Source organism: Taeniopygia guttata, chromosome 5, assembly GCF_048771995.1.
Source record: "Taeniopygia guttata chromosome 5, bTaeGut7.mat, whole genome shotgun sequence".
Classification (NCBI taxonomy): Eukaryota; Metazoa; Chordata; class Aves; order Passeriformes; family Estrildidae; genus Taeniopygia; species Taeniopygia guttata.
In genome coordinates, this window is record NC_133030.1 from 6,071,615 (window position 1) to 6,086,724 (window position 15,110).

Genomic DNA, 15,110 nt, shown 5'->3' on the forward strand with positions numbered 1-15,110 from the left:
TAGAACTTTGCACTACTGAAGAGCAGATGAGTTTTTTTACTGTGGTAGCTGGTTTTTGGTTTTTTTTTGTACAGTCCAAGCCTGAATCTTGGGCCTTGCTACCATTTCTCCCAGCCCAGGTTGATCTGCCAGGCACATTTCACCTGGGAAGGCAGATACATTGTATTTTTATTTAATTTGTCAGCTATTACTTGTTATCTGAGTGTGAACTGTATGAGGAGTCTTCATCTTTCTTCCTTCAGTGTATGTGAGACACTGCTGTCCATATTTAAATTCAAGTGGTTTGACTGAACCTGTTTGAAACTTGTGTGACATTTGGATACACGTTCCTCAATGCTCCAGGGTGATACCTTATTTCCTAACTTCTTTGTTCTGACTTGCTTTTAGGAGTTGTAATATCTACTGATAAGAGTTTAGAAGTTACATTGAGTTACTTAATTCGCTTTTTCACAAAACACCATTTTCCCCCCTTCCTTCAGAGCCCAGCAACCCCTGCCTGACAAAAGAAGAGTTAAGAGATGTCAGTGAATATGCAATATATGGATATGCAATGTGTAACTTAGGTAATCTAATCTGATCAAACAGAAAAAGTCAGTGTAGAGTTTTATGTAAGTTTAATCTGAACAAAGTGATTTAAAAATACAGTATAAATAATTCTTAACTTATATAAAAATTGATTAAGAAAATTTGGGGGTTTTTTTGTGCTTCTTATTAACTTTACAAAAGAGTATTATTAAACACAGAAGCAAAACATTTTACCTATGGCCTTTTTGCTAAGACATAAAATATTTACATGCTCACAGTACTTTTTTTTTTTTTGGTGCAAAATATGTGCTGACTGATAGACTGTACCTTTCTGTACAATTTCAGCTTACTTTGCATAGAAGAAATCAACACACACTCACAAAAAAACCCACTAGACACGTAACTTTGCTGTTAAAATACTTCACATAAGCCTTTTGAAAAAATTCTTTAGGCATTAACTTTCTCCTTAAGAGTCAGTTTTATTTTCTAAAGCATCAATTAAGGCTATTCCAGCATTGAGGTCTTGGCAATACATGTCCAAACCATTGTCCGTCATACAATGCCAGATGTGTGCAGTGTGTTACCAGCAATTTTGCCTGCTAACACAATCAGCAATTCCCTATCCCAAAATTAGTCTTCTGAAACTTCAAGTTTTCGTTGAGGAATACATAGAGTTCCTTGAGAGGTTCTCTGGGTACCATCTGAGTTTGCAGATAGTGCAGGTTCTGTGTTTGGCCCTCCTGGTGTGCGGAAAAAGTTCTCTGTAGCTGCCTGAGGCTCCTGAGGTTCCTTTGGAGCAGAAGGCTGAAGAGAAATGAGAAAGTTACTTTCATTTATGGGGGAATAAAAAGTAAATTCTACTTCTAAGTTTCTGCAGGATGTTAGCAAACTTGTTTTTTCCCTGAAATTTAAAAACAGAACTTTTTACTGAGAAGGATATACCTGCATTCTTGTATATATATCTATGTATAAATAGATAAAAATATGGTTTTTCTAATCCCCTTCTTTTTCAACATAAACAGATATTAGGCAATACAGTATTATATCAAATATGGAGAGAAACTTCCTGTGGGGGAAAAAAAAATATTTAAATTGTACAGTCCTATCCTATTAAAGAATAGCTATTATTAAACACAAAAACTTGAGGGTAGATTAGGGAAGTAACAAGAAGGAAAGAAAATAACAAAGGGACAGTTTTTTAATAAGGACAATCTCAAATTGTGCTTATTAAAATATCTCTCAGATATGTAAAATCCTCCCTCTAAAACAGTTGTCTCTTCACATCTTGTCATCTTCCAGCTGGCTCCACTTCCACCACAAATAAGTCACTTATCTTCCTTGCTAACCTCTCATTTCTACTGTACTTAGGCTGGCCTTCACTGCTAGCTCTTTTTGGGCAATGCTGATTTCTAAAGATCAAAAAGAAATGTTTATTTATAAATTTTACCTGCTATAAGGGAATTACTGCACTGCACTTCCCACTCAACCCAGTATGGTGGAGTTGCAATATATTTTAACTCACCTTCCCTTCCTGCACGTTTGTACTCCCTGAGCTATGGCTGATATTTTCTGATTGGGAAGAGATTGGCACGTGCTGAAGAACGGGATTTGCAGGAATTTGCACACCAGCAGGTATTAGTCCTATGTGTTGCAGCATAAAGTTCAGAGCTGAAGAGCTTGGATTTGGGGCAGAACTGGTACTGCTCGAATTGAGGCAGGAGTTGCTCAGTACAGGTGCAGCAGCTATGGAATTTGGTGACAGCATTATGTTCAAGGGTGTTATATGAAAAGCAGGAATATTGACTGTCTTCAGTTCTGAGGCTGGCATTGGAATGACACCTGGAACAGAAACATCAAGTGTTGAAAGGAGTTAGGACAAGCTGGCCCTGGCCCCTTGAGCCGGCCCTCGTGCCTGTTTCCCTGGACACTCACCAGTGATGGGAGAGCTGTAGGCTGTGTGCTGCAGAGAACACAGCCCAGCCTTCTCTTTAGTGGAGCACTCTGCCTTGTTGCCATGGGTGCAGTGAGTCAGAGGAATAAGATAACCAGATGGAAAAAAAGTCTGAGAAAGAGAGAGACAGCACATCTTTAGCCTAAACATGGAATAAACAAACCTCAAGTTTTCTCCAAAACTGCAACCCTCCCATGCCTCTTTCTTATTCTTTGTCCTCCGTGTCCCCAGGATGCCATATCCCATGCCTGTACTACTGTCTGTCTGAAATGAGACACAACAGACTCAAGGACATGCTCGTGCAATTAAAACCACACAGAAGTCAGCTGGCTCCATTTCTAGCTGATACTCTTGGTGGGGAGCTGGAAATCCACCTGGGATTAACACAGTGCAATTTGACCAGATGGAAAAGAAACCCCGATACGGACTACTATTTTTCCAGAGTAAACATTCTGGACCCAGTAAATCATCACATCACTTCATTCTTGGATTGTGTTTTTCATAAAACAAATGTTGGATGACAAAACTTTTGCATTTACATATTCTGTTTTTGTCAAACAGAACTGTTCCTTATTCAGGTTCTCTACAGCAATCAGTCTTAACTACAGAATACTGAGTTTTATTGATGAAGAGAGTCTCATGTGATTGTTTCAAAGCCTTTGACAGTAAGTATAATGCAAAGAAAAGATGGGGAGGTAAGGGATCTCAATATTGCCCTCAGCTCCTTAGTGTGACCTTCATTCCAGTGGAAGCCTGAAAGCTTCTTTATGTCCTCTTTCAGCGTAGAAACAGAAATCCTACATTCCTCCAAAATAAGGTTTTAAAAGCACACTAAAATGAATTCAGCCAAAGACAACCTATGTAGGTGTAGTTTGTTGTAGTTTTGTTTCTTTTGCAGAGACTCCCAAGTAGTGTTTTCCTAGGGAATGGTAAGACAAACCTTACCTCAGGAGCAGGAATGGCAAATGCCACAGGTATGTCTTGTTTTGTTTTGATTTTATCTTCATCTTCTGGAATAGTTTCTTTTGTACATTGGTCACAGCAACTTGCCATGTTTTGATCTACTGTTTTGGTTTCATTTTGCCTCTCTTCCTGGACATTGTCCATTTCATGATTAGTTTGTGAGCTATTGGATGGTGGTTTTTCATTCTTAGTGGGTTCTCCCTTTGAAAAAAGCACATACAAAAAGTAAGGCAGGTGTTGTAAGGCTTAACAATCCCAATTTGAGCCCTACAATGATAGTTATAAATTTGTAAAAGCTGGAAAGAAAGCTTTTTACTTCCTCCTGATTCCCAAGTTTGTACTATAAAATTTTTATGGTCACTAGGACAGCCAGGCCCATGTTATGTTGTTTCTTCCCAGCTAGTGCATGTTGGATAGCATGTGCTGTCATAACACACCTATAACATACGATGACTGTTTCAGCAAGCCAAATTTACAGCAGATTTACAATTTACAAAGATGCTAAAACAATCAGCAACTGAGTAGAAAGCAATCCAGCCCCAGTCTCTCCATATACATCAAGTTTATCTGAACCTCTTATTATCTTCATCTGCTGTTCTATTATGCCTACAACAATCCAACACTGGGTGGAAATATTTAGAAGGCACCAGGATTTTGGGACATTCCCTGTCCAGTGACTTTTATACATCCACTTACCTCCTAAGACCTCTAAAGCCAAGAATGGATGCCAGCAAGTTTACAAAATCGTAGAATTCAAGGGACCTTGAAGATCTCTTGCTTCCAAACTTGCTCTCAACCTGATATCAACCTGACCTACTCCAAAATCATGTATAAATGGGTAAGTTTGGACAGTGTTTTGTGAGCTGCTTTATTTTCACCTGTACACTTGGTCTTCTTAGATAGAAACCCCAGCCCCTCAAATATCAGCAGGCACAGCAAATATACACCATCTCTCCAAGCCTGATGTTATTTAAAACACCTACACACGCTGGCAGGTTCCTACATCACTTTGAAAATGAGTAGGTGGCAACATCACTAAGCCATAAAGTGACATTTTAAAACTAATTTAACTTACCAAAGAAGTATCAAGGCTTTCCTCATCACTTTTACGCCTTTTAATTAAATTAGTCTCTGGTAGTGCTTGTGATCTTTTAAGGCACCGCTGAGATGTTTCTGATTTTGTTTCAGGTCTTTCTTCAGCTGCCAAGGATTTTGGAGGCTCATCCAGACCTCTCTGAGTGTCCCCTTCCTCAGTGGTTATTTTATTTAATACTTTTGAATTATTACTCTTAATTCCAGTTACGTTAGCACATGGCAGAGGCTGCAACATGAAGCCTGGGCTGTAGGTTGTCACGGTGTGGGCTTGGGAAGGGTGCAGATAGATTGCATATGAAACCCCAGACTGAGGCTGAGGTAGGATGACTGGTGACACAGAGCTGTGGCTTGCAGGGCACACCCCGAGGGGCTGGCTCAGAGCTGGCTGCTGAGAGGGCTCAGGCGTGGGGACAGCCTCAGGCGAGGACAGGGCACATTTCATTTGCATCTCTTCTGCTGTCCTTCAGCAAAAAACAAACAAACAAAAAATCCCAAATGTGTTTTAATTCCTTCATGCAGAAATTAATGTTCTGACAAATTATCTTCTGTAATGTATGATATTATCTCCTGTAGTACAAAGGCTTAACCTGAACCTGTACTTCTCAATCCACTAAAGAGAAAATAAATGAAAAACTAGCCTGCAGTACTCAAGGTTACTGTTTTGTGCAGGCTATTGCCTCACTTGAACTGAGCCTAACTTTAACTTGTTCTCACCTTTAAACTTGTGCATACTTACTTGGCTTGTCCTTCCAGCTGATGTTTAGTGATTGCTGGAAGCTGAGATATTGTATTTGGGAAAACTGGTAAACTTTGGTAAGTACCTGGTTGGAGAAGAAGAAATCAAAACAGTAAGTTCATAAAATTCAAAGTAAAAATTTAACTTTAGGTTGAAGAGACTGCATTATGTAATATAACATTTAATGAGATAACTTATCCTCAAACTCAGCCCAGATTTGATTTGATCTGGACACCAAATCTGGACATCAGCTTACATCGAACAAATTTTAAAGGCCCCAGAAAGAATCCCTAGAAAGGACATGAACACTAACAGGTAATTTTCTGGCCATGTTGTGGGATACAGAACTGCTTAGACAGTATGAACCAAAGCAGAGTTTCTACAACAAAGTAGGTTCAAAGAAGATCCAATATTCAGTGATTCTAGACAAACAGAAGGTTTGTAGCCATTTCTGTATTTTTGACAGCTCTTAAGATATATTTTTTGAAAGCCACCCACACATCTACATGTCCTGTGAGAAGAGGGCAAGCTCAAATATTTAATACAAGACTTCATCTGGCTTAAAAACAAAGGAAAAGAAGTTCCTAAAAGAAAAATGATGAAAATATACATACTGGCACTTATTTTAACTGGGGTGGTTGGAGCAGACTGGATCTTCCTTCTGTCGTTCTCTATACTCTTAACTAATTTTATTAGAGATGAATGCCGAGTGAAGTTTTGCTTTCCTTTTGAAGGAAAAAGGGCTTTTGAGCACTGCTCTTTGGAAGTGACGGATTCTGAAATAGGTGAAGAGGTTGTAGAAGTTGCTTCAAGTTTTGTATCTGAAAAACAGAAAGAAGAAAACATGTATCATATGCAGATTCAGTAATCAAAAGCAATTATTTGAGCCTGGCTTACAATTCTTGAATTACCAAGAGATGCAAACATGGAAATTCAAGAATCTCAATAGCTGAACATCACTGCATGCAAATAGATACTGGTTGCTGTGCTGATAAGGACAGTGGTGTGACTAGTAAAAGATTTTCTGCTTAGTTATTCTGTCTTTTGGCCAAAAATTTTAGTGGAAAAAACAAAAAAAAAAAAAAAATCAGTATCATCAGCAGAAGAAAAGGAAATGACACATACACCTACCCTGAGTATTTGGTAAGACCTCAGGTCCTGTCCACTTGAATGCTGGTTTTCTACCTCTCTCCTCTGTAACATGAACTTTTTTTATAAGCTTAAGGCTGCTGAGAACATTTGCTATGTCATAAAGTCTTCTAATTTTGGCTGAAAGAAATAAATGGAAAGTATAGCAACTGCAATTAACAAGGTAGCATGTATCAGATAAAGAAATGTTCTAACACCCGTTAAGCAGCTGAAAGGAAAAAGCTTTTAAAGAATGATAAGAACAATTTTGTGGAACAAGTATTTATACAATGAAATAATATTGTGATACAATGTTTACATGTAAAATAGGAGACATAGAGATCGAGAAGAGACTGCAAATTTTATTATGCTAAATATGGAAAAAACATTTTCAAAACAAGTTAATTTCTGTGCAATGATCAAACCTACATAAATCCTGTAGTAAATATAAGTAGATTAAAATGCAGGTACACACATGCAACGGCAAACATGGGAACTGGAGGGAAGAGACACACTAAAATCCAACAGGATAATCATCCTGCATATCTTCCCTGTCTCTAGGTTGAGCTATTAGGGAAAAGTTTCAGGCAGAAGCCAAATTACAAGTGAGTTCTAGAGCAAAGTGAATGTGCTTAGGTCATGGAATTTTTTGGCTTCATAACCAAGAATGTGGTAAAACATGGGATTGATACTTGAAATAGAGGTAGACAGATGAAATGCCCTGAAAATGCTTTTCTTGTGAGACAGGTTCTTCTTATGGAAGAATAAAAGCAAGCAAAAAACCCTACTGAGTAGCCACCCACCCTCTCTATGTTGCTGTGAGGCAGTGGAAAGAAAATCATGAACTGAAACCAGCAAGGATAGACACAATTCCACCAAAAAAAACCTCAAAACCAAATCAAGAAATAACCCAAACAAGCAAAGGTATCTGAGAATTAAGGAAGAGTCTAACTTTCAATGAAATCCACAACTATCCCTCAAAAGCAGCACATTTTTAATTATTATATATCTACCGACCTAGACCTAGAAATACCATTTCATTTGAATGGAGGGGAAGGGGAGGAAGTGTGCAGGGAACTGAGAGAAGGGTAAAAGAATGAAGAAATAATTGGCAGTTAGAGCAAATGGTTTCACTTCCTCTGACATGCAAGTTGGTCACAGGACTTTTACAGAATTTCTTTCAATTTCTAGCAAGTTAGTTATGTGGCCAGAACACAGATTTTGCATGATTCTGGGACATCTTTGGTGAAATGATGCAGAAAACTTTGACAGGCTGCTTGAGGAAAGAGAAATTGTTACCAATATGGAGCCTTGTGACAATACTTCAGGAGGGAGGATTTCCTATCAGGTGGGCATTATGTATCAATACAAAAGTTATAAACTGCAGAAGGTGTTTAGTGAGGCTCAAATAAACATTTGTGGGAGGAAAAATAAGACCATATTTTTCCTTATATGAAGTAGTACTGGGATAATTAATTTAGCTTCCACTTGCTGTTTACTTACTTTTAAACTTGCTTTTATCCAAGTCTTCTAACTGATCTTCTCCAATCAGGATTTTAGCAGCAACTTCAAGGCTCACTATTTGAGGTGTTGATACAAGAAACAGCATCACAAATTTCTGACTCATCACTCGTAAGGACTTGTATTTCCTGCCATTCACTGATGCTGCAGCAGACAGGAAAAAGGATTAAAGTATTCAGCGACACACCAGCTACAAAGATAAAACACTGAAGAAATTTGTCAGTAATAATAATTTTAAGAATAACACAGAGACTAGGCAGGGCCAATGCTGACTCCAGAATCATGTTTCTACGTGACAAGAAACAGATGATTGATTGGGTGGATACCAAGTCTACATATACATTTCCCATTATCTGAAAACTTGTACTCTTAAAGATGCTTAAGCCTTAATTAAAATTTCTTCCATGAATCAAAGCTAAATTAATAAAACAAATTGAGGAATTTATGCTTTAAGTTTCTGCAACATTTAGTAGTAACTTCTGGTTTCTATGACAATTCAGTGGTAATGGCAATTGCATTATATGTTGGTGTATTTGATAGTTTCACCTGATGTAGAAACAAATTACAAGAACTGAATGAATAAAGCAAGTGAAAGTGCAGAGCACTTTTTGCTCACTAAAAACAGTTGTGGTGCCTTTGGGGCAGCACCACCTCCGAAAAAAAAAAAAAAAAGTAAGGCTAATAAATGTTTTTTTTCCAATTTAATAGAAATTTATCACTTTAAGTACATATTATTCTTAGCATTGTAGAGAATTATTACCAGCACGAAATTCCACTCCTGGGAGCTCGACAAAAGACATTTCTGACTGCTCACTTGAGCCAGAAGAACTTGCCATTTCTTCATTCCTTTCCGCGTCAGGATCGAATTCATGCTCATACTCTCTTTTCTTGATCATCTGGATTTGCTGTATGTACTTGTTCTCTTCCCCCACCTTTTTCAGGGCCTGCAGGGTCTGGGGGAGGTTGTGGCTCCCGTGCCAGACGTATCTGTTCCTGGCCAGGCGGCTCACCATGTGCAGGCTCTCCAGCACGTTCACAATGTCATAGATGCGCCTGCGCTCCACGTCTGCAGAGGGAAAGGTGAACCTGACAGCTCTGCTATAAAACACGTGTGCACTCGTGCATTACCTGCAGCACAGAGTCCTGGCCTTCCTCTTCGTATACTCCCAAATCATTTTTGCCAATTCCATAGCACAAACTGAAAATAGCCCTCCCAGGTCTTGCCAGCAAGGAAAACAAAGCTTGCTTCGTATATGCAAGGACTTGCTGTTCCAGAGTTATACTTGGCTTTCAGCATTCCTTAAGAAATAAAACTTACTGTTGCCAGAAGAGCCATTACATGGGCTTCAAACCAGCTTTAGAAAAAACAGAGCATTTTTAATTATTCACTGCATTGGTTCTACATTGTGTCCTTAAATAACCTTGGAAACTCATGGTAGGAAACTGTTTTATAATTTCTTTTTACATGTCATTTTATTAGCACACTCTTTTTTTCTCATTTGCCTGATAAACTCTTGGTTTTGGCCAGACATTTCCTAAAAGTTATGTCCTTTTGTACAAAGTATACAAAAAGGTAAATCATACATAGCTTAAAAATTTTAAAACTGTTATCCATATATAAGCTGTAGAATACTGTAACTCCAGAACTTTTTTTGATTTCAAAAAGCTTCAGCTTGATGTTAGAAATATGGAATCGGAATCTGCAGGGATTATTGGTGCAACATAAAAAATAGTGATCTAGAATAAGAAAGTTAATATACCATCAAGAAGAGACATTTCTTACTTTGATGACATGATCGGACGGGAAGCTGTGGACTCAGTTTGAGAAATGCTAGTTCCTGCTGCAAAAATCTACCACTAATCTTAGGTATCATCTCTGAATTAAAAAAACTGCAACTGGTTATTTGTGATATAAGCAATAATTTAGATGTTCAATATGAAACAGAATTCAGAGTTTCTCAGTTCAATTCACTGAGGAAACATCAACATTCTAAAAGAATTGCTGTAGGAATTAGCAGTTTAAAACTGGATTTAAATAATTTTGAAAACAGAGTATGCATCCGAAATCGTATGGAGCAAAAATAGACTAACAAAAATGGCAGGTTATTGGCCAATTTGCATTAAGAAATATTTAATAGGATGAACCCCAACTTACGTAGCTCTTCAGTGACTTCATCAAGGCAAATGTAACTTTTCTGTGAAGGGCTGGGGTAATCAGGATACCGAGCTAAGAATTTATGACACAGTAATCCAAGACTTTTCTCTTTGCGACTTGGCTGAGATTTTTCATATTCATCCCCCAATAAGTGCTCCTACGTGGGAATAAGGAAAAGAGATTGTGAGGTTTTTGACAATATGTAAGCACAGATATTTAACAGCTTCACAGTGAGCACTGTCAAGGGGCCAGTGTTCTCCCTGTGTCCTCAGCAGCTGTGAAATAAAACCAGAACATTACCCGTTGAATATAGCTAGTCAATATCATTGCTCATATTTGGTAAATGCTCCAAAACCATAACTTTAAAAAAGATGTGCTGTGTCAATGTATAATTTTTATACTGAATAAACAGCTACCGGCTAACTTAACAAAAAAAAAAAAAAAAAAAAAAGAAAAAAAAGAAAATACATACAGACAACTTTACAACATACCTGCAAACAGTGTTTTGTCTGTAGGACCTCACTTGAACTGTCTGACAGTTGCCTTCTCTGTTCTCTGCTCCTAATCTCAGGACTGGCTGCACTAATCAGCATTTTCAGGTTGGAAGTAGGTGTCCATGGATCTGCCAGAGGAGTTTCCTTCGGTTTTGGGGGAGTGGTTAGAGGCTGACAGTCAGGCTGTCTCTCTGTCAGTACCAACTGTGAGGTAGCCGCTTGTTTCAAAGGGGTTTTCAGTACATTTTTGCATGGCTCAGAATGCTCATTTTCCTACATGTCAAAGAAAAGAACAATGGTGATATTAAAACCCAGGTGCACCATGATCCATTTATCAATAACAAAGGGGGATAGAGATATATCACATTTTTTGGGTAGTTCTGAGTCAAGGGTTCCAGTCCTACTCTGAACCAATAAGTCCCTTTCCTAAAACCATTTCTGTGCCTGTAGCTAAGGCTCGGCTCCCCAGGCATTTATTCCTCGGGTAATTTTCCTTTTCCTTCCTCTGAGGCAAATATGCTAGTACATTGCAGAGAGCTACAAATAATAGCTGAAATATATAACGACCCGGGAATAAACACCAGTTTGCATGTCAGGGAACTCTTACCCTTTATCATATAATCGCCTCAACTCCGGTGACCAGCCCGGTATTTAGGAAGTGGTGGCTAACAAGCTCTTAACTTTTACAGCGAACTTTAACAAGCTCGGAGAGGAGTAAGGGGCGGGATGTGATGGCGGGGCTAGCCGAGATGGAGCACGAGAGGATGAAGAGGGGAAGGCGAAGGAAAGGATCAGGAGCGATCCGCTTCCCTCAAGTTTCTTTCCCTCCTATTCCCCTCCTGACTTTTCGCGCCGCGTCCCTGCGCATGCGCGCTGGGCGGCGCGGCGGCCTCCGAGGAATGGGTCTGGGGTCCGCGGCGGTGCCGGAGCCGCTTTCGGGGCGCTGCCCGTGCCTCCAGCCGGGAATTGTGAGGGATGCGGCCTCGGCCCAGCGCTGCCCCACCTCCGCCGGACCCTCTTCCAATCGCAACTTCCCTGTCACGGCACCACAGAGTGTCCCGAGACAAACACGCTCCCAACATCGCTATCCCCGCTCCTCCACACACCTTCTGCTACAGGGAAAAACAAAGAGGAGAGGAGAGCCCGGAGAAACAAGTGTTCTTCACGGACGCCGTGGATAAAGGTCGTGAGAGATGAAGTTTCAGGAGCTTTTGTTGAGGACAGGAATTAAAGTGACGGTAAAACACGCTCGCTTTCCGCCATCCCGCGGTTTCTACGCGCGATCGTTCCGACCGAAGCGGTTTCACCCCAGCCGGGCTGAGCGGGGCTGTCACCGCCCGCGGCAAGCGGCAGCCCCGGGGCTCGGCTGCTCTCGCTCGGCAGAGAAATTACCTTGTCGCCGGCCCCCATCTCCCCGCCCGCCGGCCGCATTCTCTCGCCGCCTCAGGAGGCGACACCCGCCGCTCCCTCCGCGCCGCTCCGCATCGCAGGTCCCGCCGGCTCTGCAGGGCGGGAGGAGGGAGGGAGGCACTGGATGGGGGCCCCGCGACGGGCCGGGTCCCGCTGTCCCCGGGCCGCCAGGCTCGTCCCGCCGCCTCCCGCCCGCCGGCCCGGCCCGCGCGCGCCCGCCGCCCAACGGCCCCGGCCCCGCCCCGCCCCGCCCGCTGCGGCCCAGCACCGCCCATCGGCGCGGCTGCCGGCGCCTTTAAACGCAGGGGAGACTCTCCCCCGGCGCCCTCCCGCTCCCGCCGCGCACCCCACGGTCCAGGAGCGCCGGCGGCCCGCAGGACCAGCGCTGCCACCGCCGCCCGGCCCGGCCCGGCCCGGCCGAAGGGCGGCGCCGCTCCCGGTGCCGATTTGAATTCAACGCGCGGAGCCGCCGCGGGCGGGTGGGGCGGGCGTGGCGGGCGCGGCAGCCAATGGGCTCGCAGCCCCGCGCCCCGCGCGGCCAATGGGAGCGCTGCGCTGCGCAGCCTCGCCCTCCTCCTCCCGCCTCCCGCTGCCGGGCGAGAGCCGGCGGGGCTCGGGCCGCGCCTTTGGCGGGGTCCCTCCCCCTCTCTCTCGCTGCCTCCCTCCCGCCCCAACGGCCGCGGGGTCGCGGGGCGGAGCGGGCGGGGGGCGCCGGGCGGTTTAGCGGAGCCCATTTACCCGCCGCTGCCGCCGGCTTCGCCCCGCCCCGTCCCGTCCCGTCCGTCAGGGGCCGCGCGGGCTGTGCGCGCCCCTCGCGCCTCCCGCCGCCGGCCGCGCGCCCCGCGCGCCCCTCACGGGGTCCCGCCCGCCGCTCCGGCGCCCGTTCGCGGGGTCCCCGCGGCCGCCGCTCAGCGGAACGAGGGGATGAGAGGTGAATGAATGGCTGGGCCGGGGGCAGCGCTTCGATCGCCCCTGGCCAAGGGGTTTATTGCCCCCCAGAGAAAGGTCCCAGCCCTTATCGCAAAATCACAGAACCAGCTAGGCTGGAAAAGGCCTCTGAGGTCAGCGAGTCCAGTTTATGACCAACCCGGTTATGGCAGCGAGCGCCACATCCAGTCTTTCCTCCAACACCTTCAGGGACAGTGAGTGACTCCAGCACCTCCCTGGGCACCCCATTCCAATGTCTGATCACCTTTCCTGTGAAGGAATTCCTCCTAATGTCCAACCAAAAACCCCTGTTGACTCTTAAAACACCTTGTCCTGTCCCTCGTTCCCTGGGAGCAGAGCCCGACGCCCACCGGGCTGCACCCTCCTGCCAGGGGGTGCCCCTGACCTTATTGCAGAGCTTACAATACTTTTCTTCTGCAGGCAGCATCTGGGCTTTCAACCCACCTCGTCTCCACTGCTTTTTATACTAGAGCCAGGATTTCCAAACCTTTTAACGTAACTCTGTAATTTCTTCTGAAAGGCAGGTCTGAAAGCTTGTAAACTCAAATGAAAAAATTGACCCCAAAGTGACCTTCACTCCTTGGTATCACCAGCCATGTAGCAGCCAAGGGTTATTCTCTTGCAGTACCTATGTGCCACACCTTAAAAAATGGGATTTGTGCGGACATTTGCTCTTTTTCCTTGTTTATGCTTTGATACAATTACTGTGCATTGGTTTCTTTCTATAAAATGTGCACTAGAAGGTGTGATTGTTGTAACGCAGAGCCACTAACAAGTAAAAATGTAAATACTAAAAAAATAATCTGTGTTTTTTCTTTACTCCCCCAACCAGGCATGACCACATGGAATTTGAGTTACTTAAATGAGGAACACTCACATGTTTCAAAAATCAAACCGGGGGGAAAAAATCAGGTTTTTACATTCAAGCTGTCATTTGAATATTTATTTAATTTATGTTGAGCTTTGAAAATTACCTTTATCAACTAGTCAAGAAGCCATTATCTCTGTTCAAACAACACACTCTTGTGACCTTTGTTCAGGGGACTTCTTGCCTGGTCTTCAAGTCAGCCTTATAAGCTGCCCATTACAACAATATCAGACATTTTAAAGTAAAGGTTTAAGGAATTTCCAAGGTTATAACATCTACTGAAATAATTATTCTGTTAGTAACTTCTGTGCCTCTTTTACCATGCTCCTTACCATGAAAGTGCTTTTGTGTTTCTGAAATTATGGAATTACGTGGAGCAATAAAGGGCATTCTCACTTGCAGCCATCAATTGAAACTGTTTGTGTTTCCCTCTGCTCTTGCTTGACTTGCCTAAGAAACTGCAATTACGTTCTCTGCCAGGTACCTCTTAAAGGAAAAAGAACAAAGATTAAAAATTTTAATATCCCTGACATGGCAAACCAAAAGCACCAGTAGCTAGTTAATAATGGGCCCTTTAATGTGTAACCTTGAAGCTTTTTGTGTGATGATCCTTGTGGGGGATGTTTGCTGTTTTCAGGTATTGTGCTGAATCAAGACACCACCTGATGCCAGAAATCAGAGTTGGAGAGTGATAAGTGATTTTATCTATGCTGGTTCAGCTAAAGAGTTGCTTGTCGCATTGTCATGTGGATTAAAGAGAATGTTTGATGTATCCTAGAGGTTTGGTCAAACCAAATCACTGTTAAAGTGGTAAAGAAGCAAAGAATTTGTGAAATTAAGTGCTTCCAGTGCCTCTATTCTAGTTTAGCATCCCTCCTCACCTGCCTGTAGAAATCTTCCTCTCCCAGAAACAGCTTTAGCAATGCATTGTGCTAAAGAAAGTACTAATCTGGTTTGCACTGCATGCACTGCTCAAATTGTATTTCTTGTATGAACACATGTTGTCAATAATGGATTTGTTTCAGTGTGATCACAAGGCAGCAAAGTTCAGCATCTTGTGCTGGTGTGCTCCTAGATGTGGTGCTGGACTTCTGTCAAGAGGAATTGTAGTTAGTGGCTCACATAAAGAGAAAATACACACTACATTTTACTGGAGTCATTCTTATTAGGTAATTCCATGCATATGACCACTTACAAAATGCCCAGGTGGAATCTTCATCCTCAGGGTTACTCAAAAGCTCTCTGGATGTGGTCCTGAGCAAGGGGCTTTAGTGACCACGTTTCTAAAAATACTCTGTTGTAAAGTTCCAGTTAAT

At 42.8% G+C, this 15,110-nt stretch overlaps 1 protein-coding gene and 1 long non-coding RNA gene across 4 annotated transcripts; one reads left to right on the forward strand and one right to left on the reverse strand.

Annotated features, from left to right (window-relative positions):
* Positions 1 to 597: 597 nt before the first annotated feature.
* Positions 598 to 12,370, reverse strand: E2F8 (E2F transcription factor 8). Of its 3 annotated transcripts, XM_030273465.4 has the most exons (14): positions 12,325 to 12,370; positions 11,961 to 12,070; positions 10,566 to 10,841; positions 10,075 to 10,231; positions 8,680 to 8,985; positions 7,902 to 8,063; positions 6,402 to 6,539; positions 5,885 to 6,091; positions 5,271 to 5,355; positions 4,515 to 4,995; positions 3,422 to 3,640; positions 2,458 to 2,587; positions 2,048 to 2,364; positions 598 to 1,329 (listed from the first exon to the last, which is right to left on the reverse strand). In XM_030273465.4, exons 2-14 carry the CDS (start codon positions 11,997 to 11,999, stop codon positions 1,156 to 1,158), a joined length of 2,691 nt encoding a protein of 896 aa, XP_030129325.4. In that variant the 5' UTR covers positions 12,000 to 12,070; positions 12,325 to 12,370; the 3' UTR covers positions 598 to 1,155. The 3 variants fall into 3 exon arrangements, with proteins under 3 accessions (XP_030129325.4, XP_030129324.4, XP_072785589.1); XM_030273464.4 differs by lacking the exon at positions 12,325 to 12,370 and having other exon boundaries at positions 11,961 to 12,204; XM_072929488.1 differs by lacking the exons at positions 11,961 to 12,070; positions 12,325 to 12,370 and adding an exon at positions 11,675 to 11,930.
* Positions 2,586 to 6,156, forward strand: LOC140684232 (uncharacterized). Its single transcript, XR_012056183.1, has 2 exons — positions 2,586 to 3,141; positions 3,375 to 6,156. It is a non-coding gene; the product is annotated as an uncharacterized lncRNA (long non-coding RNA).
* Positions 12,371 to 15,110: the final 2,740 nt, after the last annotated feature.